Raw genomic sequence first — 27,412 nt, 5'->3', positions numbered from 1 at the left:
TAGATTCTACTATTATAAGTCAAAAACTGTGAGGGTACATGAATAATTATGAAAACGCCGTGACGCCTGCTGTTCAAAACCTCATAGCTTTCCACACATGCACTCACTCACTCATCAGCTCTCATTCACTCATTCACTCATTCGCCCACTCAGCCACACTCAGTCAAGCCTTCGCATCCGACAACCGAATAAGCGATGATCCAACCCCCGTACTGCTCGCCCACTGGCGATGAGCATCCTGAATATCCTCGAGCTCCCACACCTTCTTGATGGGAACGGTGATCTTGCCCCCAGCCACCAACTCAAGCAAAGCCTTCAAATTCGGCTCAAACGTCGCGTCGTCGCGCGTAATGTAGTAAAACTTGGTCCTCTTGCCGCAGAACGGCACCATGCCGCGCGCCATAAGTTTCATCGTCGGCAAGATTACAGAGCCATGCTCCGAGTCGTCGTTGAGTGAGCGCAGGTTGCCGCCGTATCCGACCAGGATACCGGTGGGTGATAGAACCGAAAACGACTCATCCCAGCTCTCGAACCCAAGGGGATCAAACACGGCGTCCGCCCCACCAAGCTCCTTCACGGCCTGCATCCATTTCTTGTCCGTGTACACGAACGGGTGGGCCCCTTGTTCCCGGGCGGCGGCGTGATTCCGCTCCGATGCCGTGCCGTAGACCTCGGCACCCTGCAGCTGGCACAGCTTCATGAGAGCGTAGCCGACGGCCCCGCTGACACCGTGGATGAAGACGCGTTGCCCTTTGCTGACTTTGGCGACGTCAAAGACCATGGCGTACGCTGTGTTCCAGTCTAGGATCAGGGCTGTGGCTTGCTGTAAGTCGGTGCCGGGGGGTACTCTGATGAGGTACTTTTCCGGCAGGTTGACCAGCTCGGCTTCGGCGTCGTAGATTGTGAGGCAGGCGACGAGATCGCCCGGTGAGAGCTTTGATGTGCACCCTGGGCCGGTGGTCTTGACGGTGCCGACGAGGCAGTAGCCCGGGGTCAGCGGGGCCTTCTTCTGCAGTGGGTAGACGCCTTTGCGCATGTTGATGTCGGCACCTGAGAAACCGGAGTAGATGGTTGAGACCTGGATGTGGTTTGCCGGAGGCGGCTCGATTGTGTCCTGGATGATTTGAACCTTGGAGACATCGCCGAACTCCGTGATGACGGCCTTGCGGATAGTGGTTGCAGACATGCTGGATTCAAGAGCCTGATATGAAGTTTTTAATGGTGGAAGTGTTTGGTGAAGGTGATGGTATTAAAATATGATGAATGTCTTGATTGGTGATCTTGTGGTTTCGTTTCTAGAATCTCAACATCTGGTCGTTCCATCATTCATTACTTATACTCATTCTTCTATACCCCTAACTTGTATGGCAATGATACAACTCCCAGGCTATGCTATGCCTCCCGCGATGCGACCCCGCGCCGTGAGACTGGAGGCTGGCATCGCAGATGACGCCTCATGGAGTCCTATTGTGCCGACATCTTCATCAGGCGGCCGTTGCTCGAGGCACTAAGGACGCCACAGTGAGCTTGATTTCACCGCTGTACGGAGGAACTCCAGCAATATGCCTGAGTATCCCAAATTCCACTTGTGGCCGTACAGTTGGGGGCCGGTGCGAAGGATTGGAGGTGTAGCGGGTGGCTTGCTGCAGGGAGGGCAACCAAGAGAGGAGTTATGCCGACCAACAGCGCTAACACCCCAATTAGCTTTCGAACATTTCACTGGCGCATCCTTCGCGGGTGTCGCTCTCGCTCGGTCTGACATTGGACCGCCTCGCTTCGTTCGCTCTTACGCGGCGCCACAGGAGACGGAGGGTGACGCTTTTGCTGCATGCAGTGATATCTTACCATAGGTTGCAATCCACAACGGATCGGAGCAATCAATTGTTGCTGATTGTCGAAACACCATGGCGCAGGAATGCCTCTTGGGATTGCGCGGGGGAGCATATCTGACTCTATGCATATGGACTGTGACGCCAACATTGGGTTTAGCCACGCCTCAGTATCCATACATCTCAAGCCACATGGCAATGAGCTGCTAAATTGTCCGATTCAGGATCTTCCCTTGTTAATGTCGTGTGTACGAAGCTCAAGATACCACATGGATTCGACTCGATGATCAACCCGGACAAAATCATTATGCGCCACTGAGCCTACTGTTCATCTCGACTGGCAGTTGCTGCTAGGCTTGTCGTCTGACTTAGTACCCAACAAGAGGCAAAGTGGTGGTAAGCCTAAGGCAAATGAAACCTCGCTCATCCTCTAATCGCGAAGCTTGAGCATTGATGGTCTATGCTGATGCCGCAAAAAGCATCCAGGTAGGCTCCATCCAAAAATGTTTCCTGAGAGGGAGTAGTCACAATAACGGAGCCGCATTGAGTACCACGCCATGAGAATCTCGTAAGCTTTCCCGTGTATCTGCGCGACACAGATTACTCGCTCTGTGCCTTTTCATACAATGTTACATCAATGCCCACACAGGCTCGTCAAACCCAATTTGCTCTTGAGCACATGTTCATTCACAAAGCGCGCACCGAGAGGCGAACAATTACTTCATAAGAGTGTGATATTGAAAAAGATTATTTGTCGGGTCCCCTTTCTAGAGGCCGGCCCATGCGATTAAGTACATTTATCGAGTCCAACCGAGGAAGATTGAAACACATTGGTTTTAGCAGGTCCTCGACATGCGGATAAGGGGTATGATGAGTCCGCAATGCCTAGTCCCTGCCGAATGGCTAGAAACACATGACGAGAATTTTGGTCCGTACGGACTTTGGGTTGTCCCAGGGTGATCAAAGGTAAAACGAATTCGTTTAGAAGACGTTGCCCTTGGTCTGGGTACCCTTCTCGCCCTCGATCTTCTTAATGTTGATGTGCTTCCACAGAAGGATGGAGGCCAAGCAAAGGGGAACCAAACAGGAACCAGCAATGACCATCTTGTGCTGAACATCGGCGTACGCAGCAACGATGGCATCGCGAATGGGGTCACCGTCCTCGAAGGACATCTGGATCGTGACGTCACCGAAGATCTCGGCGGTTCTGTTCTTGGCGTAGTCGGGGAGGTTGTTGTACAGCTCCTTGGGCATGATGTTGTTCCACAGGCCACCAGCAATGGCGAAACCGATGGAAGAACCGATACCACCGAAGAGGGAGTAGATGGCCATGGCGGAGGCGATCTCCTGGTGGGTGACGACTGCCATGACGGCGATCTGACCGCAGGTGGAGAAGAGACCGGTGCCGATACCGTTGAGCATCTGCATGACAACCAGGGCACCGACGGGGGTGCTGGGCTTACGGAGGGGAATCAGGAGAGCGGTACCCAGAAGCATGAAGGGGACACCGGCGAGCGCGGTGTACTTGTAGTCACCAGTCCATCTAATGACCAGTCCGAAGATGGGTCCGAAGAAGGAGGAGGTCAGGGAGAAGGCGTTCAGGATGTATCCGGCGTAGGTGATGCTCTGTCTGTGGACAACCAGGAGGTAAGACTGGTAGTAGGTATCCCAGGTAAAGATGGAGATGAACATGATTCCGTAGAGGAGGAAGGATCCAATCAGGGTCGGCTCCTTGAGATACTTGTAGTCGATGAAGCTGACGGGGGCGAGGTACTTCTCCCAAATGTAGATGACCGGAATGAGGACGACTCCGATAACCTCCATGGCGATGATGTAGCCGGTCTTCCATCCGTTAGGGGCGTAGGAGACGATGTTGAAGGGAAGCATGATCATGGAGAACATGGCGATGATGAGGACGATGCACATGACTGTTAGGAAACATTGTTAGCGCCCAATTTCGCAAATTGTTCAATCAGTGGAAATGGAAAACTTACTATCGAACTGAATCAAGTAGTAGATGAAGCCCTGGAGGTAGGAGCGGTCATTGGACTTAGCCTTGGCCAAGAGACCAGCCTTCTCAGCCTTGCGCTGCATGAGCAGCATGATGGTCAGGGCGGGAATGCAGACACCAGCAAGAATGATGGCGAAGGCACCGAAGGCCCAGCGGAAGTTGAGGTTGGTGTAGAAGAGGTCGGCGATCTTGGGGCCGGCGAAGGTGACGGCAATAGTAGGGGTACCGTTGATTCCGAACATGATCATGCGGTTTTGCAGCGAAGTCATATCGGCGATCATGATGTCAATGACGAACATCATACCAAAGTGGCCAACGTAGTAGATGGTGTGGGCGGCAACGTAGGTCTCCATGTTCTTGCAAGTAGCCTTCATGATCATGCCGATGACAGAGCACAGAATCATGATGGCGAAACCCTCGGAACGTCCCCAGACGTCGATAATCTTGGCAATGACGAGCTGGCAGCATCCTGACAGGATGGTAGCGAAGATACTGACGATAGCCAGAAGACCGTGCTTTCCGAAGGAGGATGTGACAAAGGCGTTCAGGGAGCCCTGGACGGACTGCAGAAGCAGATCGGCGAAGGAGACGAGGTAGAGCCTTTTCGAAACAAACAAAAGTCAGTCTCTTGCCTTGGGAATCACTCGAGGTTGCCCTGTGGCAGATTGTGAAACACTCACAAGCAGAACATGATGATCATGGTCTTCTTGGACCAGACGGAGGTGATGGCTCTGACACGCTGAACACCACCCTGGAAGTTCTCACTCTCGGCGTCAGACTCCTGCTTGGTGTCATGGTTGACCTCCTGGGCGCCATTGTCGAAGGCAATGTTCTTCTCATAGTCGATGCCAGCCTCTGTGCGGTGGGCGGCCGTCTGCGGCTCGATGGTAGCCATTGTTGATTATCGGTCGCAAGAAAGAAGGCGACGAGATGCCACAATAGAAAAACCCAACGAACAGGGTTTTCAAGAGGGTGGAAATGGGGAAGCTGTTGGCAAGAAGGAATAGTATATTGAAGGCGAATGCCTGTTTGACCTTGCTTGAAGAACCAAGAGAAAGAGAAAACTCAGATCGAGGACACGAGGTTCTATGCGGGCCTTTCTATATTGGCAGATGGACCCCCCGTCCCAACATCCATGAAAATCTCCAGCCGATGTCGCCCAATCTTTGCCTTTATCAGATGATCAGATTAGATGGCAAGGGGCGAATCAAACCTTGGGGCCCATCGGAGGTATGGTTAGGTTCGTGCTAGCGTAGTGGGATCGCCCAGGCCGGACAGCTCTAGGTCGGAGGCCGCGTAGCTGGCTAGACCCTCATTGCGACTCCGTCTTGTGGAATGCCCAGGTAAATGGATCGTTATGGATGGGCGGTTTAGGCCGGAAAGTGAAGGGATCAGCGAATCCGTTGGTTCAGCGGTCATCATTGGCAGCAAAACTTCGAGAAGAAAGTGGCGTGAAAGGGTGTGAAGGCCCTTGAAGCAGGTGGAAGGGTCTGTCTCTGCAACTTTGGTATTCGGAGGGCTCCATCATCCATCGTGTCTGGTCGGGCCGCCAACGTGGTGGTGGGGGTGGAGCGACTGGTTTCTGGTTCCTGGTCACTCACATCTCACCAGAATATCTCCAACTGTCCAGTTGCTTGCTACTGCATGTGGTCGCCGTGTTCCAAGGTCGACGTTGCAAGTGGGTGCGCGGGAGTAACCCTCCTCTCCCGATGCCATCTTCAGCCTGCTTCACATGCCTTGGGGGCTTGTACGCACCCTCCACAAAGCTCTTCATGTTGCGGTGTTGAAGCCGTCGAACGCCTCCCGAAAAGCTCACCAGCCCAGTACCCGTCCTAAGTACCGCTAAGCAAGTTTCTACAACTAATAGCGCTCTTGACTTTCTTCAAGTTTGCGGCACAGCCGTTGGTGGCAGAAAATGTTTTTTTTCCCTCAACACTTGGCAATGCAGGGAGCATCGCTGAAAACATGGGTGCAAAAACGAGACCAAACAAGGGACCATCTCCCACATATCCGTAAGCTAAGCCAAACCCCCACTTTCAAGCGGGCTTATTATCCATGAACGATCGAATGGCCATATCCCGTCGGTCAGTGCTGGAGTGACACCACAAGGATCCTTGCAGAAGTAGTTTGTCACCTCAATATGGCCAATCAACAGCTGTTCCCGTGAAGAGAAATCCAAAAACTCGGCGCCATCCATGCAGACAAGGTGTGCCAGGACGCACATCGCGGCAAGTGGGATCGAGCAGTGAGCAGTGCGAGCCAAGGCGGTGATGGTGTCTTCGGTCTCACTCTGTTTTTTCGCCTCCTGCCCGTCACCCGTCTACCATCTGTCTAGGTAGTGATGAGCACCTATAGTGGACTAGATTCAAAAAAGACACCCTATGGGACCATGCGATGATCTGCTGGTGTCTTGATCCGTAGCCTTGGCTTTTTCCCGGAGGGAAGGTTATCATGTACCTCGGGCCACATCAGGGCCATTCCGCCGATCACGGGCCACGGTCGGCGAGGAACGGGAACGGCTGCTGCGTCCGACTTATTGCCAGGACGCCGGCATGATGTGCCGTTAATTGCTGTGCCGTTATCCATCTCGAGTGAACCCCCAAATCGTCGAGTCATAGAGAAGGACGTGATGGTGGGTTAAGCGCAGCTGACGTGGCGCGTTATGTGTCTGATTTCTCTGGTGTCACGGTGTGGCTGTTCAGTTGGTCTGAGTTATTTTGAACTACGTTTTCAATAAAATGGAATTTTCTATGTGTCAAAAAGGCTTGTTGGCGCCAGAGCGACACGAAAAAGGCTCCACGATCGCTCCTCGTCGCGGACGACAAGCGATATTGAGTCTCTCAGCCGTCAATGCAAAACCTGAACGCCAACAGGGGCGCGCTGACCGACCAGGACAATTGCCCAAATTCTCACTGGCCGGTATCGATAGCGGCGGCAGTTCTCGACTGACACCTGAGCGATGTGGGTTTATGGAAGCATCTTTCGACAGGTCAGAAGTACGAACCAACCGAGCAAGTTACTGGAAAGGGAAAATACCCCGAATGGCCAGTCCCCGAAAAAGGGCTCATCAAGAGAAGCTGAGTCTCCAGGCATTCTTGGCCGAATCCGATCCAGAAGGAAAGAAAAAATCATTTAGTATTGCCACAAGCGCCCCAGGCGGTTGTCTCGTAACTTCAATTCTGACTGGATCGGAGGTAATGTGCATCGCCGTCAAATGTCGGTTTTATCACGACGTGCTCCGAGGGAAAGTCCTCACGAGCCCACTGACTCAAGGAAACAAAGACGGCATAGCACCCCAACTTGACGGCCATCGAAACCATCTTTCAGTTTCATACGCCAGACCATTACGACGTTGGGCAAAAATGATTTTCGAGAAGCCGCAATAGACGATTTGCAGACGACAGTTTCCGAGTTGCCCAAAGACGATCCGATTACTCTCCTAGACTCACGGCCTCAGCCCACGGCAACTGGGAAACCTCTCGCTTAGAGTTTCCATGTCCACGGTTGAACTAGAACGAAATTCAACAACGAATAGGCGCGTCAACCCGAATCGAGCTCCGCCAAGAGACGTCCAGGCCTTTCTCAGCCGAGTACTTTCAGCCAACAATCTAACAGCAGGCTGCATTGCTACTGTTCTTCAGCTCGTCTTCGAGTGTGTCGAGCAGTTTCTCTGGGCGGCCATCAACATCTTTGACATTATCGAAACAAAGACCGAGCCAATATTGCTTTTCTCGGAGTTTCGGAAGACAAGCCTCGGAAACAGAACGCCCATGGGCTCTCTGCGGCGAAGCCCACCAGAAGTCAAATCCGCAATATTTCGGAAACCCATGGTTCTTAGGCTATGGTCGACGATGGTTTCTCACCACACTTGTGTGAACCTAACCACAGGTATAATGTGAAGTTATTGTGAATTCGAATGTTGCCAGTCAAACTGTCCACTGATCTCTTGCCAAATTCCTCTCTCAACGGTCAGAGGGCTGCGAGCCCAGACCATCAACTGTACAGCTCTATCAGGAGTATCTTAGTCAAGAATTGAACACAACGAAATTATCGAGTTCCTGCTTTTTCTCGTCTTGAGATCACTAATGAGGCGATTCCCACGACACCATTAATAATTCGATTTCCCGGGCCTTGCCGAAACGAAGAAGCGCGATAACACGGATTTCAGGATTAATTTACACCGTGGGAGACCAGCCATTGGAATGATGGAGTCGAAATGGGCAAAAGCAGCACTGTATTCAAACTGCTCAAGTTGAGGTCTCAGTGCTCCTTACTGGGCGGAAGTAGAGACTTAAGTCACCTAGGATGCTGTCTGAACTTCGGCAATGATATTTTGAGTAGCTTCTGGGTGATAATTGATGGAATAAATCTTGCTTTAATCATGACTGGTTGCAGCTATATTCATGAAGTTCGACATATACGTACTTTCGGTCTTTCAAATCTTCAAACCTTCAGGACGGCAAAAATGAAGCAAAAGCCGCCAGATGATGTGGACGAAAGACTTCTTATTCATGTACAAAGTAGACACATCCATGGCAGAGTTTGATACATGCCGGGTAAGTAATAACAATCATGGATTACGAACTGATTTGAGGCTTTAGAATCTTTGATCATCATCGAAGATCGTCAGTTTGAGTTTTTCTTCTAACTCTTTTCTTCTTAAATGCCGTACCGGACCACACTCTGAGAGAATTGCGAGCAAAGGTACGCTGATGCATATCTTGAACCTTAAGAAATCCAATCAGTGCCGTAAGAGTAAGACGACTTGAACCAAAGTTCCGATGGGCTACCAAAATACAGCTTGAATCGGAATCGCGATACGCAGGGACCTGCAAGGCTCGCAGCCTTGCAGCAGGAGGATCAGAACCCGGACTAAGCCGCAATGGAGACAGACAGCAGTTCCAGCCAGATCTGGGCCTTTTTCAATGTCTCAGACAAATGGTGAGACAAGTGGCGATGCCTCAGTGAAGTCTGCGATCTCTAAGGCTCTGGACCTTTTTCAATGCATTAGGATCATTTTCACATCCTTCAGAGCACGGGTTGTCTTAGAGAGGCAACCGGAAGTTGGCCGGTCTTCAAAATCAGAGGCATTTGGAAGTTCGAAGCAGGCCTCGCCGTCTGGACCTGCGAACCGGATGCATGCTGTCTTGTCTGGGAACCAACAACTGTCAGAAATGAGAGGCAAGCTTCAGGCCTGTGCTGAGCCGTCTTGGCGCCCTGAGCTTATTATTGACAGGAGACCCAAGGATCCACGACGCTCCTCAAAAAGAAGAGATGGAGGCACACAAATCCACACTTTGCCCATGGGGTTCACTTTCCACGGCCGCAGTTGCAGAAAGTTCGTCCAAGTCATACCCAATAGCTCAGCTAGAACGGCCGTACATGGTACACTACAGATGGGGTCTTCAACCTGCAGAACTGGAGTTTCGCAGTTACCAAATTCAGGGAAAGAATTGGAGAATCACGAGAGGGAATGCATGGCCGTGCATGCATGCGGAATGCGGAATGGTACTCTCGGTTGGAAAGGCCCCACGAGCGGCTAAATGTGTCAACGGTGGATGATGATTCGGCCTGTTCGAGGTCGACGGAGTTTGGCCGTGGGCTAACGGGTCAAACCGGTACAATGTGGGTGGAGTTGGTCGGATTTCGTTCGGGAAGAAGGGGGTAGAGCGAGAAACTGGAGCTTTTTATCCCTCATTTTGGCCGCTGGCGTGTGCAATTTTCCCATTTTCACGGACCATTGATAGACCGGCTTGAAAATGTTGTAAGATCGTTGCAATTGGTGAAGGCCTCTCGTCGCATCGCTGGGTCTCGGTAACAAGCAGTATAAGGCTGCATCGGGCATGGTTTTGATTGTAGGTATCGCGCTCGACAGTTTGTCGTGAGTGTAAACTATGAAGAAAGACAAAAGCTGCTTTATGGGAGTACTTATTACACGAGTCTTATGTGTCTGGAGTAAGGTAGTTACTACAAGATAAAGCATGCTCGAACTCTGCATGATGCCTTCGCACGCTTCGACCTTCATCTCGTTTGTCACTGCTTCGGAAGTTCGGCGAGGAATCAAATACGACATCTCCTTTTTGGGTCGAGCAAGCTCTCAGTATCCATACCTCCAATGCGAAAATCTCGCGCCACAAACATTGTTGGTTTGTCAAGATGGCTGAACTCGCGGTAGCCGCACTTGACCTCGAATGGAATAAATAGCCAGAAGCCGTCGGCAATCCAGAGAATTCTTGACTACACAATCGCCTCTGAATGGACAAAAAGATCTAAAGAGTGGAGAAACCATCTCATCTTGAGGCCGCATCCCCGTCTCAGTGTCCCCTCCACCACTTTCTCGGCCCGGACGGCGTCAAAAGCCTTATTAGCGCTACTCCAAATGGCTCTCGTTAAGCCCTACAAGGCCATGGGTTGAGCCTCCCGCGGTCACCGTGACCAAGGATAATGCCAACGGGACGGAATTCCGATGCCTTTTGCTGCACCTAAAGACATGGTTGGCCATATGCCTCTCATGTTCGGAACCATTTCCGTAGACAAATACGAACAAATACCCCCAAAACACCCCGTTGTGTCAATCACGGATTCATCAAGCTTACGCCAGCGGCCGGAGTCCGGCACGGGACATGTGGGACCCCTCCCACTCTGGCGCCGCCGAGTCCCGTCTTAGACGCGGAGGCTCCGAGGTCCAAGCTTTGAGCGGGAAGGATAAAAGTCTGATCGAACCTCGTCGCATCTAATCTGATCTAATCTTGATGATCTCGTCCCAGCCGTGTACACTTTTCTTCGACAATCGAATATGGCCAACGTCGAGGCGAATCAAAAGTCCGCCATCGAGGGGGCGGACGTCGCGGACGTCGCGCCAGAGCCTGTGACACCGACAACGTCTATTGAGGAAGCCAAGCGTTCTTCAGGTGCGATTAACGAAATTTCATTCAGAAATATCCTCCCTGACCAAGATTAGACGAATCATCCGCCCCGAGTCGAGATGTCCTATATGCCGCTGGAATTGGTCTAAGACCCGATGACCCTTCGTTGCCATGCCTTACTCTCCGCATGTGGGTGATTGGTATTGGATTTTGTCTTTTGGGTAGTGGCGTCAACACCTTGTACACGTTCCGGTTCCCTTCCATCAGTCTCTCCCAGTCAGCGATCCAGTTTCTGGCATACCCTGTTGGAAAAGCATGGGAATTTGTTGTTCCCGACTGGGGTTTCAACATCAGGGGTAATCGCATCAGCCTGAACCCAGGTCCGTTCAACTACAAGGTTGGCATCATCCCTGGACATCATAGCCCCCCTAGCATCCCACCGCTAATCGCCGGTAATCTCGTAGGAAAACATCCTAGTCTATATCATGGCCAACCTTAGCTTCTTGACCCGGCTGAGTGCCGACGTCTTGACTGAGCAGCGAGTCTTTTACGGGCTTGAGGCAGGATGGGGTTTTGAGTTGACCGTTACACTGTCAACGATTCTCTACGGCTTCGCTTTGGCTGGACTGTGCTATGCATTAGTCGTTGAGCCTCCAGGGTTGCTGTGGCCTGGTGTTCTCGGAAACACGGCTCTCAATGCCGCACTGCACACTGGCAAGAGAGAGGACGAGACGGAGTAGGTGAATTCAAATCAGTCAATGCTCAGTTCAAATCATTCTGACAAATACGGCACCCTAGAGCAAAGTGGACGGCATCTCGCTATAAGTTCTTCATGCTCGCCTTCATTGCCTCATTCTGCTGGTACTGGTTCCCAGACTTCATTTTCCCAGCACTGGGCTACTTCACCTGGGTCTGCTGGATTGCTCCGAATAATGCGGTTGTCAACCAGGTGTTCGGCATGAAAAGTGGCATCGGTTTGTTTCCGTTCACGTTCGACTGTAAGTGAACCCTTGCTGGCCCATCAAAATGTCGGAAGACTCATGGATTCTGATTTCAATCAGGGAGCCAAATTGCCTACATTGGCTCTCCGCTCGTCGTTCCCACGTGGGCCATTCTCAACATCCTAGCCTCTCTGGTGTTCTGGATTTACATCATTTCTCCGGCGCTTTACTACTCAAACACTTGGGACTCGGCTTACTTGCCTATCCAGAGCAACTCCATTTACGATAACTTGGGAAAGACGTTCAATGTCTCCAGAGTGATTAACAAAAAGGACGACTTTACTTTCGATTCTGTCAAGTACGCCAACTACTCAGACGTAAGCAAATACCCCAAACTCCTCATACTGCCTTAGTTCGTGATACAAGAACGCTTACCTTTTTCATTTAGATCTATCTTCCTGTTACATATGCGCTTAACACCTTTGGTCTCTCTTTTGCGACCATCGCATCACTGTTCGTTTGGTTGTTCCTCGAAAAACGTCGTCACATTGCAGCTGCGTTCAGGTCCACCCAGCTTTCTGCTCTCCTTGGGGGAAAGATCATCCCCAGACACAACCCTCAGCCCGGCTACAAGGCTGTCCCGCTCTGGTGGTATTGGGTAGCTGCGCTCCTTGCTCTGGGATTCGGGATGTTTGCTTGCGAGTTCTACCCAGTTCAGCTTCGCTGGTATGGGGTTATCCTCGCGTTTACAGTGTCTACCATCTTTTTCGTCCCCGTAAGTACTTTCTCAGACCGCTTCATATATGAAGAGGTGCTAATTGATCAAATTCAGCTGGCTTGGGTTTATGCAACCACAAATATCAAGATCCAGATTGATATTTTCTGCCGTATCATTGCAGGATATATCTGGGAAGGCAAAGTCTTGGCCAACATCTGGTTCTTTAATCTTGGCTATATCTCTGGCATCAAAGGCCTGGCATTTGCACAGGACTTGAAACTGGGTATCTACTGTAATGTGAGTCTTCCGCCTCCCTTTCCCTTCAAAGCCATCATTTTTGTGCTGACAACACGTTGCTGTAGATTCCGCCTCGAAAACTATTCCTCGTCCAGTCAGTGGGTCTTATTATCGGTTCTCTGGGTCAAGTCTCCGTCCTCAACTGGGCTCTCAATCACATCCCAGAGATCTGCTCCACAAACGCTCCCAACGGCTTCACGTGCCCCTTCTCTCGCACGCACTTCAACACCAGCATGGTGTGGGGTGCCCTCGGGCCTCGTAGGTTCTTTGCTGATGGCGCGATGTATCGCTCACTGCTGTGGTTCTTCCTCGTCGGCGCCGTCCTGCCCGTGATCGTCTACTTGGTCAGAAAGAGAGTCTTCCCCGACACCAAGTGGCTGAAAAAGGTTCACGTTCCCCTCTTCCTCGGCGGACTCAACTACATTCCCCCGGCGTCGGGAACCAACTACGGCAGCTGGGCGATTGTCGGCCTCGTTTTTGGCTTGCTCATCAAGAGAAGGCAGAGGACTTGGTGGAGACGTTACAATTTCGTTCTCAGTTCAGCGCTGGACTGCTCAGTTGCTATTGCTGGAATCGTAATCTTCTTCGCCATATTCTACACCGGGGCTTCCAAGAAGCTTAGTTGGTGGGGTACTGAAGTTCATAAAGTAAGTCAATGACACCTTATCATAGCATGCCGTGAGAACAACATGCTAACCATGATCTTACATAGGATACTTGTGACTGGAAAAGTTGCACTTACATGAGCCGAAGCACACATAAAAGTGCCTAAAAATGGGGCGCTGAATTTGGGGTCGTGCAAGCGACAAGCATGCGGGAATATTTGCGTAGGATTTCCGCGGTGCTAGTGTCTCACCTATTTATTGAAGTTCGGGGGGGTCTTCGCATTTAAACACCATATTACGGAGTAGACTTTATCTTAATCATTAGTACCTTAGTCAGACACTGTTGTCTTCTGAGTACCTAATGTTCAAAGCCCGTTGAATCGGGCGTGAGCTTTGATCTGTCGTCAAGTCCTGGGACTGCGCTGTCAGCTGCTGCTCATAATCGCAATCACGATGGCGGAGAATGTCATGGATGGAAATTGATAGAACTTCTCTTTTGTTGACGCTTACAACCTTGGCGCCATGCTCTGCTGGTGGATACAATGGTAGCGGGACACGCCCGGGTTTAAGGCTTACTGTGTCGGTCAGCGCTACCACCGAAAGTCCGCGCATTGCGGCGGAGGAGTCATCGCCGGCTGAATAATGCAGCCATAATCTGCACTGCTCCGACCGTTCGGCCGTATATGCGGCCCCCGGACGGGGCATGCATACGCCGGCCGGGAGCCTGCGTGTTCTTTACGCATCTTTTTGCGACTTTGCCTGACTTTTGTCTCACATCATGTACAATGTACACTCCGAAAGTCCGCTACATTAGCTGAAGGAATCGGTACATGAGTCAAGTTTCATAGCGTTTACAGTATAACTGAGTAAACCGTGCTCCGCAAATATTTGTAAGCGGAGACGATCTACGGGCACCCATACGGGGCCGATGGGATGAAGCCCGGAGGGCAGCAACCTTCGAACGAGGTCGAGAACTCTATTTACTCCTCTCGGACTCTATATATTTAGTTGAGACCAACCGTATCGTTCCATTCCTCGACACACTATGTCAAAGATCTTTTTGATGAACACCAAAACAACAACATGACTACTTCCACAAGCCCTGTAATACCCACCGGCTCTACGATCCTCGTGACTGGGGCCAATGGATTCATCGCATCACATGTAGCCGATCAATTCATCAAGAATGGCTACAAGGTTCGCGGTACTGTTCGAGACATCGAGAAGAGCAGCTGGCTCAACGCCTACTTTGATAAGATTTATGGCAAGGGCCACTTCGAATTAGTCTCGGTTCCAGATATGCTTGCGGAAAACGCTTACGACGAAGTTGTAAAAGGTAGTATCTGATGCTCCAACTATCAAATACATACTTTATTATCATGCTGACACCTGTCAGGCGTCTCGGCCTTCATTCATACGGCATCCGTAGTTAGCTTCGATCCTGACCCAAACAAGGTCATTCCGACCGCGAAAGACAGCGCCTTGGTTGCCCTCGAGGCTTCCTATAGGGAGCCAAGCGTGAAGCGCTTCGTGCTGACGTCATCGTCGTCAACGACATTGGCCGCGAACCCTGAAACTTTCATGAAGATGAAGGGTGCGGTTGTGACCGAAGACACCTGGAGTCATGACGCGAAAGAATTGGCCTGGACGCCGGGCCCATGGGGTCCCGAGCATGGCGCTTTCGTCTATGTTGCCAGTAAGGTTGAGCAGGAGCAAGCCGTTTGGAAGTATCACGAGGAGAACAAGTCCAAACGCCCTGACCTCGTTGTCAATTCTGGTAAGAAAAGCTTGCACTGTGAGCTCCTGCGCTTCTCGGTCTCGAATATTAACCGCCCTGATAGTCCTACCAAGTATGAATCTGGGAAAGAGTCTTGATGTCGTAAACCAGGGACACAGGTCTACTTCAGGTTTCATACTGCCTTTCCTCGAGGGTCAGAGAATGCCTCCTCACTTTAGCCACCCCCGTAAGTGCTGAAAGTTGAACACTGGAGAGTTGGCGCTCTATGGCTAACTTTGTGCCAGAGTACTTCATCGATGTACAGGACGACGCTATCCTGCACGTGGCTGCTGCTACTTTACCCGACGTCAAAAGCGAGCGCATCTTTGGTTTCGCCCAGTCGTTCTGCTGGGATGATGTGCTCGAGATCTTGCGTAAGCAGCACCCGGGCAAGAACATTCACGAAAACTTTGCCAACGAACCTTTCCCAATTATCATCAAGCCCGTGGATCGCGCCGAAGCACTGTTGAAGAGGCTGGGTAAGCCTGGATGGACTTCCCTGGAAGACAGCTTGCGGATGAACACGGAGGACCTCATAGCGGAAATTTCTGCTTGAAAACAGGGGTTGTAAGGATATTTATGCTTCGATGCGGACCTCGGAGTTTGGCAACTTGAAATCGCAAAAGTCACGTTCAGCTAGATGGCCTGGGGCTGAAGTCTCACGTTAATATCAACCAATAGTCGCTCATCGGCCCGCAAGTGACACCTCAGCTGCGCATTCTAAAGCCTCCAGCATCACAAACTTACCCCGCACAAGCGCCGGCTGCTGCCTGGTTTGGAAGACTTGTAGCCAAGCTGCGAATTCGATCAAATTGATCTTCTTCTGACCAGCATGAACATCGGGGTCTCCCTGATCCCACATGCCTTGTCTCAATTTTCGTATCGTCGGTAGGCTCGAAGACGCTACGGGAAGTAGTCGACTGAGTTAATACCATAATATACCTGGGTAGACATGGGCCCATGCAAGATTTGTCGGCATTTTATTGAGTATACCACCCGCTTGAAGTCTCCTTTCAAGTTTCAAACACCATGGCTCGTATGGGAGCAAGAAACCAACGAACTCTTCATTACCAAGAAAGACTGTCCGTTGTGCGCAGCTCTTTGGGAGTTGCCAATCGAACACAGTCTGAACCAGGCTAGAGAGCGTTTCAAACACGTCACAACTGATAGCTCACATCCCGTTTCTCTGAAAGTACTGGAGGTAAATAATACTGGTAGGATTATTTGGGCAAGCCTTGAGATCTCTTTGGAAATCACACGAGATAGTTTTGTGTATCTTTCAGAGGCATCAATAGGCATTTCGCCACAGAATTCAGATGAGGGTATGTCTCTACCCAATTCTTGGTTCTAGACTGAGGTAAAACGGCAAAAGACTTCACACTTATGTACTGATCACAGCCCATAGCAAATCAGCATCCTTCTTTTTGGATGTCAGGTCGAACGTATCCACTTCGGAGTTTGGCAGAAGACAGAATACTATGTGCAAGGACTTGGTTGAATACTTGTGAGAGCACGCACGGTAGCTACTGCCAACCACGCAAGGGCAACTTACCGAAACGTTTCATCGATACGAGATCGGGTCAACCTTTACGCCTAGTGCCTACCACGAGTGAAGTATTCCAGCAACTCTCCGGCTCTGTGCGATATGCAACATTGAGCTATTGCTGGGGAGTCTCGACTCCATTGAGAACTACGAAAGCTACGGAAGAAGACTTTGGCATTTCTATACCTGAGAATCTTCTTCCTAGAACTTTTCGACACGCCATAAGATTTGTCCGCTCATTAGGTATCCGCTATCTTTGGATTGACTCTTTGTGTATAGTACAAGATGACCAGGCAGAGTGGGAACTAGAGGCATCTCGAATGGGGGATTTCTATGCTGGAAGCCTCGTCACCATAGCGGCAAGCGATGCGTGGGATAGCGACGGAGGCTGTTTCCCAGGAGACGACGATTGCATGGAAGCAGTTATATATGACAAAGACTCAAGTCAAGGAGGCAATGAAACCCCTGAGGGTGTGGCAGGAGATAAGGCAGATCCTACAGTTCGGATGTTCACCTACAAGGAAGAGCGCGGTTATTCCCAAACGTCTTGCAATAGGATGATCCGCTTTTAATCTCTTGACCCCCGCGAAATTCCCCGACAAGCACATCTCAGCACACGAGGATGGGCGCTCCAAGAACGGATCTTATCCCCAAGGATTATTCACTGTCTGAAGTCGGGAGTTCACTGGCAATGTCAATATTTGTACGAAACTCAAGCTACTCAGACCTACCAGGTCCCCCACTTTACGGCAAGCGATTCGACATACCCAACCTCGCAAATTTCCCAATGGTGGCCTGGATGGATCGAAGATTACTCTAAGCGAGACTTCACCATCGCCTCCGACCGGCTGCAAGCTTTCGCTGGGATTACCAAACACTACGCAAACTTAACGTCAAAAAAACCGATTCTCGGAATTTGCCCTGGCCATCTGGCTCGAGACTTGGCCTGGATCAGAGATGGTCCAAAGAAGGGGCCCGGTGTTTCCGGCGCACCCTCTTGGACCTGGTTCTCTTGTAATGCCCCAATCATGGTAGATGATTGGGGCTTCAAACTTCAACGCCGATTCAAAGTCTCTAATGACGTGAAATTGATTGCGTCTGGCATCGAGTGGGAGGGAATCCCGATGACATCCCAGATCGACTCTTGTCATCTCATTATACGTGGGGTTCTCAAAAGTGTTTCAGTCCGCATACCGCCCGAGGCCATGATATATAATCCACCATACATGCTGCTTGACGACGAAGAGACCGACTTTTCCAAGGGTCCAATTCCCTGGACCTGCTCAGGACGATTCGACGATCCCGATCATCCAACAGATTCCAGACTCCCATACCCTTGCTTGCTTCTCAGGACGAGTATAATCGAGGAGGCCACGGATGGCAAGCTTTTCAAGGAGACGTTTCTGATTCTCTCTCGTGGCAATGAGTCACTGAAAGTAAAGTTGACTGATCATGAGAGGTTCCGACGGATTGGAATCGCATCATTTAGAGGAAAGAACAGAATGTTCGTGGACAATGTCAAAAGGAAAACATTATCTCTCATCTAGAAACTACATTGCCGTGTCTCTGCATCGAAAGAGGCATTCGAGGGTCAAGCTTCTTTTTCAGGAGGTTATCTCAGAAAGTGCGTGTGTTGAGTAGACCTCCATCATTCAATATGAATCCTGGCAAATGATGCAATATCTTAGAGTTGAACATCAAGATATCAGTCATTTCACGGCATTCATGCACGCAAAGAGAGGTTGCCACCGGCGAGTCATGTGCAAGAGTCCAGTGCCAGCTGCTGTGAAGATTAAATACGCTTGCTTGGGGCTCAGGAGGGGAGGCTAGACTGATAACTTGAATGGGAGTTGAGTCAACCGAATCAAGTAGATTGTGCCTGTTATATTCGATTCTGAGTGTTCTCAGCGTTTTACATGAATTGGAATGAGAACAACTCTGGTCATTTCAATCTAAATCAGCGCCTAGCAAGCGGTAAGATCGATTATGGCAATGTTCAATTGCTCGGAATCATCAGACTCAACTCAAAGAGCCCGTCCGGCATCTTGTTATGCTCTACCTTACCGATCGTCCCCGGGGTTGCGGAAAAGTACAGGTGGAGGACTTTCAGACCGTTCTCCATCAGATTGCCATATAAGGCATGATAGTATCTGCTGCGACATGTATAGAGGGACAGGAGACGTCAGGAGAAGCTTCAGCTTCACGAAGGGAGACTGTGCTTGGCAGGCCCCAAGTAGATATTACAGAGTGACCTACAGCTCATCCTCGTTCGGATAACGTGATCACCCATCGATCACGCATGAAATCACTGGCCCTGGCATAGACAGCAAAATGATCTCGAATAGCTGCCGCAAGGCGTTGAAATCCCATCCAGATAGTAGCGCATAATCGATGTCCATGGCGAATGCTCGCTCAGCTGGGAAATTCTCAAGCAACTGAATGATCAAACTGCGCAAAAGATGGAAGCGACCTTGCGCGCTATCCTCGCGTAGGACACCACAAAAGTAGTGAAGAGTGACTGCTGGCTCCATGTCTTAGAGACTGGCAAGTAATGACAAGCAAACGTTTGAAAGGGGTGTGGTCAGCCTTCCGGGCTCAGGAATCTGGAGAAACAAGGTATGCGACTGATCTAAATGCATCTACCTGCGCAACGTTTCGATTTGGGTCAGTGTCTTGATGAGATCGCTTCCGGGAATTCCCTCTACCCTACTGACTGATTGGGCGTTTTCTAACGACATCTTTATTTGCTGCGAAGAAACCCGAAGCATGGTTTGAAGATGTTGTCGGCTAAGTTGTGTCTGTTGCGGGGCTTGCTGGAGCACTATGAACACTGGATGCGATGAGGTCGGCATTTGGTGGCTATGATGTTGACCGAGAAGCTTTATTTCTCCTGCGATAATGAATGAAAACTCAGCCTTCGCCAGATGATGTAATACTTCCTTCAGAACAACACTTACGCTGCTTTTCCAATATTGCGTTCTGGACTGCCCCGATACACTAGAGTTACCTCAATAGATTCTCAATTTCCCTTTTTGTCTTGGACTTAGGGAATGGTTATTGCGCCGTCAGATGAGATTTAAGATGCCATGTGTGTTAACGAGGAAAAGTTCATGGCACCTACAGTCCGACTCCGTGGCTACCGCGAAGCGTCTGGCTATCTTCACCCAACAGCGCCAGGGTGCCTACCTCCGTGAGCCATAACAACTTCTTTCATGCTTTGAACAGTGCTTTCGGCTTTATTGCCTTGCTCGTAAATGAGATCACTGTTCGCGAAAGTTTGCTCAATAAAGGGTTTGATTTCCTTCGTTGTTTTGAGAGTCTCCATTCTAAAGAACTCGACACATGCAAATGTCGTTGGGAACTCACGAAGTTCGATTGATTGCGTCTTAACGTTATCAATGATCCCGGTAACGCCGTGCCCATACTTGTCTTGTAATTATCATAAAGGGCTTTGCCATTCCTTTCGCCATGTAGTCAACTTCATCTATTTTTTCAATGTCCTCTGATATTGCTCTCATTAGTACTGATGCGAGGACGTCAAATTGTCAGGAACGTAGGCGTCCATTTGAGAGTGACACACGAGATTTTCCCGTCTTCTTGATGGGACTTACATCAACCTTGGCCATGCGACTGCCGAAGTACTGAAGTGGAGAATGAGGGGTAAAACTGCTTCTCGGACAATAAGAAGAGGGGACAAATGCACCCCAGAAGCTAGTTAATTCTTCAGAGCTCCGATGAAGAGTCGGCGCGGGACGGCTTTGAAGGAGACAACCTTTCGGCCAATGCTACTGACTTTGGTTTCCCATCTATTTGGGTTTTCACACTGGCTGACGTGAGCTACTCTGACCCCTGGCGACTAGCTTTCAGCTCAACCTTGGCCATCAATCGGCAAACAATACATGTCTGAATGAATCGACCCCTCACTTTGCCCCGCCATGTAAATCCGTTTGCTATAAATCCGGTTGCCCCGCCTTCGACACTAAGGAGATCGGCCACCCACCGAGATATCGCGACCTTTAAAATTCTCGACGTGAGGGGTGTTTTGCAGAGTACAGAGATAGACATCTTACTTCCCAGCAATTCATTGATACCAGTAGTCCTTCCAAAATGTCCACCAAGCTCCACCAAGCGCCCCCTTTCAGGGCAGAGCATATGGGCTCCCTCCTTCGCCCTCAGAAGCTCCTCGACATCCGCGAAGGCAAGATCCGCGATCAGGGTCTGTCCGAGGAGGAAGCCGGTCTTCCCGCCATCGAGAAGGAGTCTGTCGCCGAAGTCGTCCAGCTGCAGCGCGACCTGGGCATCAAGGGCGTCACTTCGGGCGAATTCAACCGCACCCGTTTCTGGGGCCTCATGTGGGATGAGTTCGAGGGCTCTACCCGCTTGCAAGATGCCGAGGCCAGCATGTTCCGGCTGTACCACCCCGACGTGGTGAGCCTCATCGAGAAGGACCGCAAGGTCATGCCCGGCGACTCCGTCATCGCCGGCGGAAAGCTGTCTCACTCGCCCTCGAAGTCCAAGTCTAATTTGCACGAGCTGCGCTTGGTGCAGGCTGCCCTACCAAAGGAGGAGTGGAAGGACATCAAGTTGACCATGATCACGCCGGCTTGGTTCCACATGCGCTACAAGCAGGGCAGAGCGTACACCAAGGAGGCGTACGCCAACGATGCTGAGTATTTCAAGGATGTTGCCAAGGTTTACCAGGCCGAACTCCAGCAGCTCTACGACGCTGGCTTGCGCAACGTTCAATTCGACGACCCCGGCATGGCTTGTGAGTGAGCTGAGTCCGGCAAAGATACAATTGCTAACCTCTCGCAGACTTCTGCTCTCAACAGTTCCGCAAGGGCTGGGAGGAGGACAAGGACAACGAAGGTACCGTCGAAGACCTCCTTGATGCCTACATTGCTCTGTACAACGACACAGTAAGCAAGCTTCCCGAAGACATGCACACCGGTATTCACCTGTGCCGCGGCAACTTCATCGGGGGTCGCCACTTCGCCGAGGGTTCTTACGACATCATCGCGAAGAAGCTCTTCCAGAACCTCAACGTCAACACGTTCTACCTCGAGTATGATACCGAGCGCGCCGGCGGTTTCGAGCCCCTCCAGTTCCTTCCCAAGAACAAGAACGTCGTCGTGGGTATCATTAGCACCAAGATCCCGAAGCTCGAGGATAAGGAGGAGATGAAAGCCCGTGTTCTCAAGGCTGCAGAGTACGTCGCCAAGGGAAGCGGCGAGACCAAGGAGGAGGCACTCAAGCGTATCTGTGTATCGCCTCAATGCGGTTTCAGCACCCACGAAAGCGGATACCCGTTGAGTCTGGAGGATGAGAAGAGCAAACTTTCCCTAATTAGAAAGATTGCCGACGAAATTTGGGGCGAGGCGTAAAAGACTTTACGAAGGTGCATAGGAGGGTGAGGCGAGAGTGGCGGTGTAACATTCAACATGACAGGCTCAAGAGAGAGCGGGTGTAGATTACTTATTGCAAGCGTGTCTAAAGATGTTTGGTCTTTTTTCTTTCAACCTAGTCTTAGGAATCCAATGTCTTTGATGACAAACTACTGCAAATGATCTTTGTCTAGCTGTCGAGTTCAATCTTACGGGAGCAGTCGCTTGAAGATTGTGAGAGTATCTGCACTCTCGCTAACCTTAGGCACGAGATTCAGAGGTATAATTTACTCTAGGCATGTTCAAAGGGGTTCGGCCGTCTTGCAAGTTTAGATTTGGGTTACAAGGAGGCAATTTTCAACATCGTGGTGGACGTAGTTGAGGTATAGACTGAGATGATAAAATACTTAAAAGTGAATTGGTGGTTGACTGTCAACTGTGGAATTGTTGAAAGACATGAAGAATGATACTAGTACTAGAGTATGTTGGCTGAAGCTCTCCAACCGGGTATTGAGCTGAATATTGAAGCGAAAGAAAAGTGGTGGGCTACCATCTGTGACGTACTCAGTATAAAGGAAAATGGCCTTGCAAGCGGGTTCGCATCGTAGGTATGCCGCCTTCACAGTCAAGAAAGTTTGCGTAAGCCCAAGCCTATATAGCCTTGACAGATCGAAGGAGACTCGAGACACTGCTTGAGACTTTGGTCAGAAGCGAAGACTCGGATTTTGTAGTCTCGGCTGTCATAACACTCCGACTGGTCTCGCTAGACCGCCGCCTGGAGTGCATCTCCCGAACAAACTTAGGCCAGGTATTTGTCAACACAAGATACTTGATGTGGCCTTGTGCGCTATCAAACACCGTGGAGCTGAATCCCGAGGGGATATCACCGGTGTATCGAGCTTGATGCCGGATATCCCCGCTGCTTCCCGAGCTTGACCCTGTGCGAGATCTCAGGTAAGCATCATCAAAGGGCACAGCAATATTGACAGAAGCGTCTTCCCCAAACAAGATACGGGCAGGCTTGTCAAAGACCCGGAACAGCTGCTTCATATCCTGGGAGGGAAGATTCAGAGGGAAGTCAGCATGCTCCAAAGAGATGAAGTCGGCGTAAATCTGGAGGGCGTAATTGTATGCATCGAGTCGCTCTTCTTGAGCGAGAGACTCGCGAGATTCCGAATCCGAAATGGCATTCGGCCACGATCTCGACTTCCACTCGGAGACGCGAGCGAGGAAGGCAATGTTCTCGCCGGAAAAGTCGCTGAGGGCAGAAAACTCTTGCAAGACGCCTTGATTTTCCCTCAGAGCGTGATCGAGTGCGGTCATTGTCAACAGGCGACTATCAATATCTGGACCAATATCGGCGGAACCCGTTTGGTAGACAATTGGCTGCCCCTTTTCAGCTTGGCTAGAAGAGCCTGGACGTTTCCTGCCATGAAATGACGCTGCGGTTGACGCCCTGAGTGTTGTTTGTGATTCAGTCTCCCATTTTGCATTGGCTTCTGTGACGTGCCTCAAGAGGATACGGAGTCGAATGATTTGAACGAGAGGGACAAATATCGTAAAGATCTCAAACATCATGGTTGAGAGATGAATCCTGGTTCTTTGCATCAGAAACTACAAGGCTTTGCGGTGAGAGAGGGCTACCCACCATTGACTCGGTGGAAAGTACATGTTGATGGTGTTGAAGGCTGGTACATATGACGCGATGAGAAACATCGGTGTTGCGTGAAGACTTGGAGTTTAGAGCTGTCAGCAAATTTCAACCGCGAAGAAAGCTGGGAACTGTAACGTACCCTGAAAGGCAGCAACCGATGGTCTGAGTTCGCCACCCCATCGTATCTCGAATACTCCATGCCCGCCAGATGAGCGTCGGCGCAACCTTTAGGCAGTCAGCTTTCAGTGAATCACGCGGAGTAGAGGATTGGGAATCGAAGCCAGGAAGGAGAAAATCATACAATCCAAGTCCAAATGAACTGCCAAAGGAGGGTTGGCCACCACTCCCATCCGCGGCCCAGGTCAATCAGCTGCTCTACTATGTTGTCTCCGCGGATCTCTGTGCCGGGGATGCCGAAGGTAGGGTGATATTTCTTGCAGGCAACCCACATGCCGGTTGTGAGGAGGCACTTGAGAGTGTCAGTATCGTTCGGCCAAATAAGGCTTTTGAGTTTTACCATTCAACATACCTGGAATATCGCACCGATACCGATGAAAATCAAAATCCTCCTCCCATAATCCATATTCCTGAAGCGACAAAGCCATGACGTCTTCGAACCATTGCATCCTCTTCGGAGACTTCCGGCACCAGTGCCAGTGAAGTGAAGCCTCTGCAACTTCGCAACGTGCAGAAACCTGCTATTAGAGGCGTGGAAGCAGGCGATACCGAGTGGAAACCAGATGCCCATCACAAAGTATTGAACGTCGTATGCGATGACCACGGGCATCGTTCCGCCGACAGGATACGTAATCTGAGCCATGCACCAGTACAGGTGCAGAAAGATAATAGAACCAAAGGCCAGCGGCAGGCCGCGAAGTCTCAAGATAGGGTTCCTCCGATTGGCCCAGAGGAAGGCCATACCCGCAAAGACGATGGTTGTCCATGTTGCGCAGAACGTGATATAAAATATGCCGATTTTATCCCATTTTGGCGGCATGGGCGGGAAATTGTAGATCGTGAGGCCAGCCAACGCTGCTGGGTCCATTGTTAAGATGGTGTGTTGTAGTGACTGTACGTTGCATGAAAAAGGCAAGGGAGAAGGGAGATTGTCGTGATCTTCTTGGAGTTCTCAGGTTCAGATCTGGGCAGGGGAGAGCCGCACTTTTCAAGACAACAGCATTTTCGTGGATGTGGGATGCAAGACAAAGTGATTACCGCAGCAAGACCTCGTCCACGCCCCTCAAGCGACGGCATTGGCACCCGCGAAGTATGGGGATCGCCCATCTAAGATCGCTAGATCCAGCCGTGGGATAGCGTGCTTGGCGATAATATCAATGTGATACAGAGGCTCAGTCCCACCGAGGCAGCGAATCCCATTGTCCTGCGCTGTTCCCCTCGCATTGTGGCGTCCTTCAGCTATGGCGAACACCTTATTTTGGCACTTTGGCAGGCCCGCAGCCCATGAAGAGCAGGGTGTTCGTCTCGACTTGGGTTGCCTCTGCTCCTCTCCGGCCTCTTTGCTTCTCACCTTCTCTTCTTCATCATGTCGATCTGTCGATACCGTCTGTGCTTCAGTGCCCCCGGACCAGACCGAGTTCGCTAGACGTTGCGACTAGCCCGCGCTAGATGAGAGATGGCCCAATCAGAGGAGTACCGTTCTGTCTTGGATCTTGCGATCTTCACGACTCCATCTCATCCAGGAAAAGCGAGACGGGGTGCCTTGCATGCGTCAAGTTTTGGAATCTTAGTACTCAACAATGACTTAGTCTGAGAAGTCCGAGTCAAACAGCCTGCTCGAAACCCCACGAGATCCTCTCATCCAAACGGCATGAATACTTGCTTACTTTATTTGGATGGCTACGTCCTTGATCTGCTGGATGTGTGTTAGCGTTGGGATTGACGGCAATAGACGTCTGTTGATCTTTTCTTAGAGCTCCAATTTTCTTCAACGACCGGTTCGCACCGTCAACCTCTTTGAGACACGGCATTTATGTAGACGAATGAACAAAAAAAGGAATGGAACCGTAATCCTCACCCGCAGTACCGGCTTGCTTAGAGGCCCTCAAGCCCTTTCGCGCCCGTGTGTGGATGATGGAACCACGTGGTTGCATGCATAGAGAAAGGAGATGTAATTCCAAACTCCTCACCAGGAAGAAAACCTACGAATAGATTCATGTATTCCTCACATATTCGACAATGTCTGGCATCATCAAATACATGCCGCACAGTGAATTCTCAACAACTCATCTCGTCAAAATCGAACCCAAAGCACTGGAGTAAGCCGATGCAACCAGATTCAAATCTATCCCAAGTCCAGAGACTTGGGACCTCAAGGCATTCAAGGGTCCTTGTAAGATGTGCAGGCTTGGGCAGATCCCGGGCAAGCGGCTGTCTCCCCCGGTCGATGCAAAAAATGATTCCACAGAAGCCATCAGGTCCAATCGTGCCAAGGCACTCAGTGCCACTAGTCTCGAGTGACATGTCTTATTTGTTTGGTCCGATGAATCAATTCTCACCTTCGAATCGGCATTTCAAGAGCCCGTGCATCTGGGAAACGATTGCGATCGTCGCTGTCAGCTCGGATCCCAGTCTAGGTCTCAGCAAGGAGCCATGTACTGTATGAATTTACGGGACTTCAAGATGGCTTCATGTGATAAAATCTCATTCAACGCTGTGATGACTTCATCTAAGGCCCCAAGTACCTTCATCTTTGCCCAAAGACGACGAAATGGTGGCCCGTTTTGATCCAGGACCCTTCTCTCGCAAGGTTTGACGGGAAGGGAAACTACCCTGCGCCACCACACCACCACGCGTTCTACTGCCGATGCACTTTCGAACAAAGGCGGCAACCAAGCATCCGTCGACCGTTCCTAATGCCTAGAAATCGGCCAATCGGCTGTCCTTGTAGCGGCCGGCTGCGCAGATAAACAATGCCAGTCGAAAGTTCGCGGCTCAAGCGCACTTCTAGCTCACCATTCAATTGATCACAAAGGGCCTCGGGCCGGTATTATTTGATGACGGCGCATGGATGGCATTAGTAAAATACTACGTTGCCTACCTATTCCACGCTGTTAGTCGCCGATCGTCATGGTGTTTTAATGTCCCGAACAATGATAGGTCTGGAGTCATGTTGTAAGACCGCCAGCTAATCACAGCGCCACATACGAAAGATATCTGAGCATCGCCAGTGCCTCTCCTGATTACAGATGTTCCGATCCTGGTCTGGAAATAATTCGAGGGCCAGGTTCCAACCGCAGGCTTTAACGAGCGTCTAAAAAACTTCAAAGTCCATGTATCTCCAAGACGTGTTACTACAAGTTCATATCCAGTACTTCTTGTCTTCCCTAAGTACCTATACACAAAGGAACCTAACGTGAAGCCGGAAGTATATATTCACCTAGACTAGATGGAGTCAAACGTCAAGGCTTCTCGGCTCTTCTGAACTTGGGCTCAATGCGCCATGCCGCGCAACATGTGATTACAATTGCTTCGTTAATGGACTATTGAAAGTATCCAGGAGAGTAGATGATTCTCGTGGCAAGCACTCTCATTGCAAGACAGAGTTATTCGAATGCCCTGATAGATCTGTTGAAATAGGCGACCCAACGAGTGGTTGACAAGGGCTCTCAGAGCACTGTATGTATAATACGGCCTTCCGCCCACCCCCATATCTCTTGTCTGGTTCAAGCAATATACCACCAGTTTCACTACCCATACCTTCGTTCAACGAGACCAACAATCACCGTTCCTAGACCTCGGTGATCTGAAGCAAATTGTGCCAGTTTAC

The 27,412-nt window shown here is 50.5% G+C and overlaps 7 protein-coding genes across 7 annotated transcripts; 4 read left to right on the top strand and 3 right to left on the bottom strand.

The window, feature by feature from the left end:
• Nucleotides 1–163: 163 nt before the first annotated feature.
• On the bottom strand, nucleotides 164–1,186 carry N0V96_004441 (uncharacterized protein; the record flags this gene model as incomplete). The annotated part of the gene is made up of 1 exon (XM_053188511.1): nucleotides 164–1,186. One exon carries the CDS (start codon nucleotides 1,184–1,186, stop codon nucleotides 164–166), a length of 1,023 nt encoding a protein of 340 aa, XP_053054473.1.
• A 1,624-nt stretch (nucleotides 1,187–2,810) lies between these two features.
• Nucleotides 2,811–4,735, bottom strand: N0V96_004440 (uncharacterized protein; the record flags this gene model as incomplete). The annotated part of the gene is made up of 3 exons (XM_053188510.2): nucleotides 2,811–3,757; nucleotides 3,824–4,440; nucleotides 4,521–4,735. 3 exons carry the CDS (start codon nucleotides 4,733–4,735, stop codon nucleotides 2,811–2,813), a joined length of 1,779 nt encoding a protein of 592 aa, XP_053054472.1.
• A 5,901-nt stretch (nucleotides 4,736–10,636) lies between these two features.
• Nucleotides 10,637–11,446, top strand: N0V96_004439 (uncharacterized protein; the record flags this gene model as incomplete). The annotated part of the gene is made up of 2 exons (XM_065757111.1): nucleotides 10,637–10,751; nucleotides 11,184–11,446. 2 exons carry the CDS (start codon nucleotides 10,637–10,639, stop codon nucleotides 11,444–11,446), a joined length of 378 nt encoding a protein of 125 aa, XP_065614324.1.
• A 92-nt stretch (nucleotides 11,447–11,538) lies between these two features.
• N0V96_004438 (uncharacterized protein) lies at nucleotides 11,539–13,321 on the top strand (the record flags this gene model as incomplete). Its single annotated transcript, XM_053188508.2, has 5 exons — nucleotides 11,539–11,704; nucleotides 11,768–12,024; nucleotides 12,096–12,422; nucleotides 12,480–12,662; nucleotides 12,728–13,321. 5 exons carry the CDS (start codon nucleotides 11,539–11,541, stop codon nucleotides 13,319–13,321), a joined length of 1,527 nt encoding a protein of 508 aa, XP_053054470.2.
• Nucleotides 13,322–14,350: 1,029 nt separating this feature from the next.
• Nucleotides 14,351–15,600, top strand: N0V96_004437 (uncharacterized protein; the record flags this gene model as incomplete). Its single annotated transcript, XM_065757110.1, has 5 exons — nucleotides 14,351–14,606; nucleotides 14,664–15,044; nucleotides 15,109–15,117; nucleotides 15,175–15,231; nucleotides 15,290–15,600. 5 exons carry the CDS (start codon nucleotides 14,351–14,353, stop codon nucleotides 15,598–15,600), a joined length of 1,014 nt encoding a protein of 337 aa, XP_065614323.1.
• Nucleotides 15,601–20,694: 5,094 nt separating this feature from the next.
• Nucleotides 20,695–21,971, top strand: N0V96_004436 (uncharacterized protein; the record flags this gene model as incomplete). Its single annotated transcript, XM_053188506.1, has 2 exons — nucleotides 20,695–21,355; nucleotides 21,403–21,971. 2 exons carry the CDS (start codon nucleotides 20,695–20,697, stop codon nucleotides 21,969–21,971), a joined length of 1,230 nt encoding a protein of 409 aa, XP_053054468.1.
• Nucleotides 21,972–22,622: 651 nt separating this feature from the next.
• On the bottom strand, nucleotides 22,623–23,549 carry N0V96_004435 (uncharacterized protein; the record flags this gene model as incomplete). The annotated part of the gene is made up of 2 exons (XM_053188505.2): nucleotides 22,623–23,376; nucleotides 23,545–23,549. 2 exons carry the CDS (start codon nucleotides 23,547–23,549, stop codon nucleotides 22,623–22,625), a joined length of 759 nt encoding a protein of 252 aa, XP_053054467.2.
• Nucleotides 23,550–27,412: the final 3,863 nt, after the last annotated feature.

Source organism: Colletotrichum fioriniae (assembly GCF_027942845.1).
Source record: "Colletotrichum fioriniae strain IMI 355084 chromosome Unknown scaffold_4, whole genome shotgun sequence".
In the NCBI taxonomy this organism is placed as follows: Eukaryota; Fungi; Ascomycota; class Sordariomycetes; order Glomerellales; family Glomerellaceae; genus Colletotrichum; species Colletotrichum fioriniae.
This window is presented reverse-complemented; position numbering and strand designations above follow the sequence as displayed.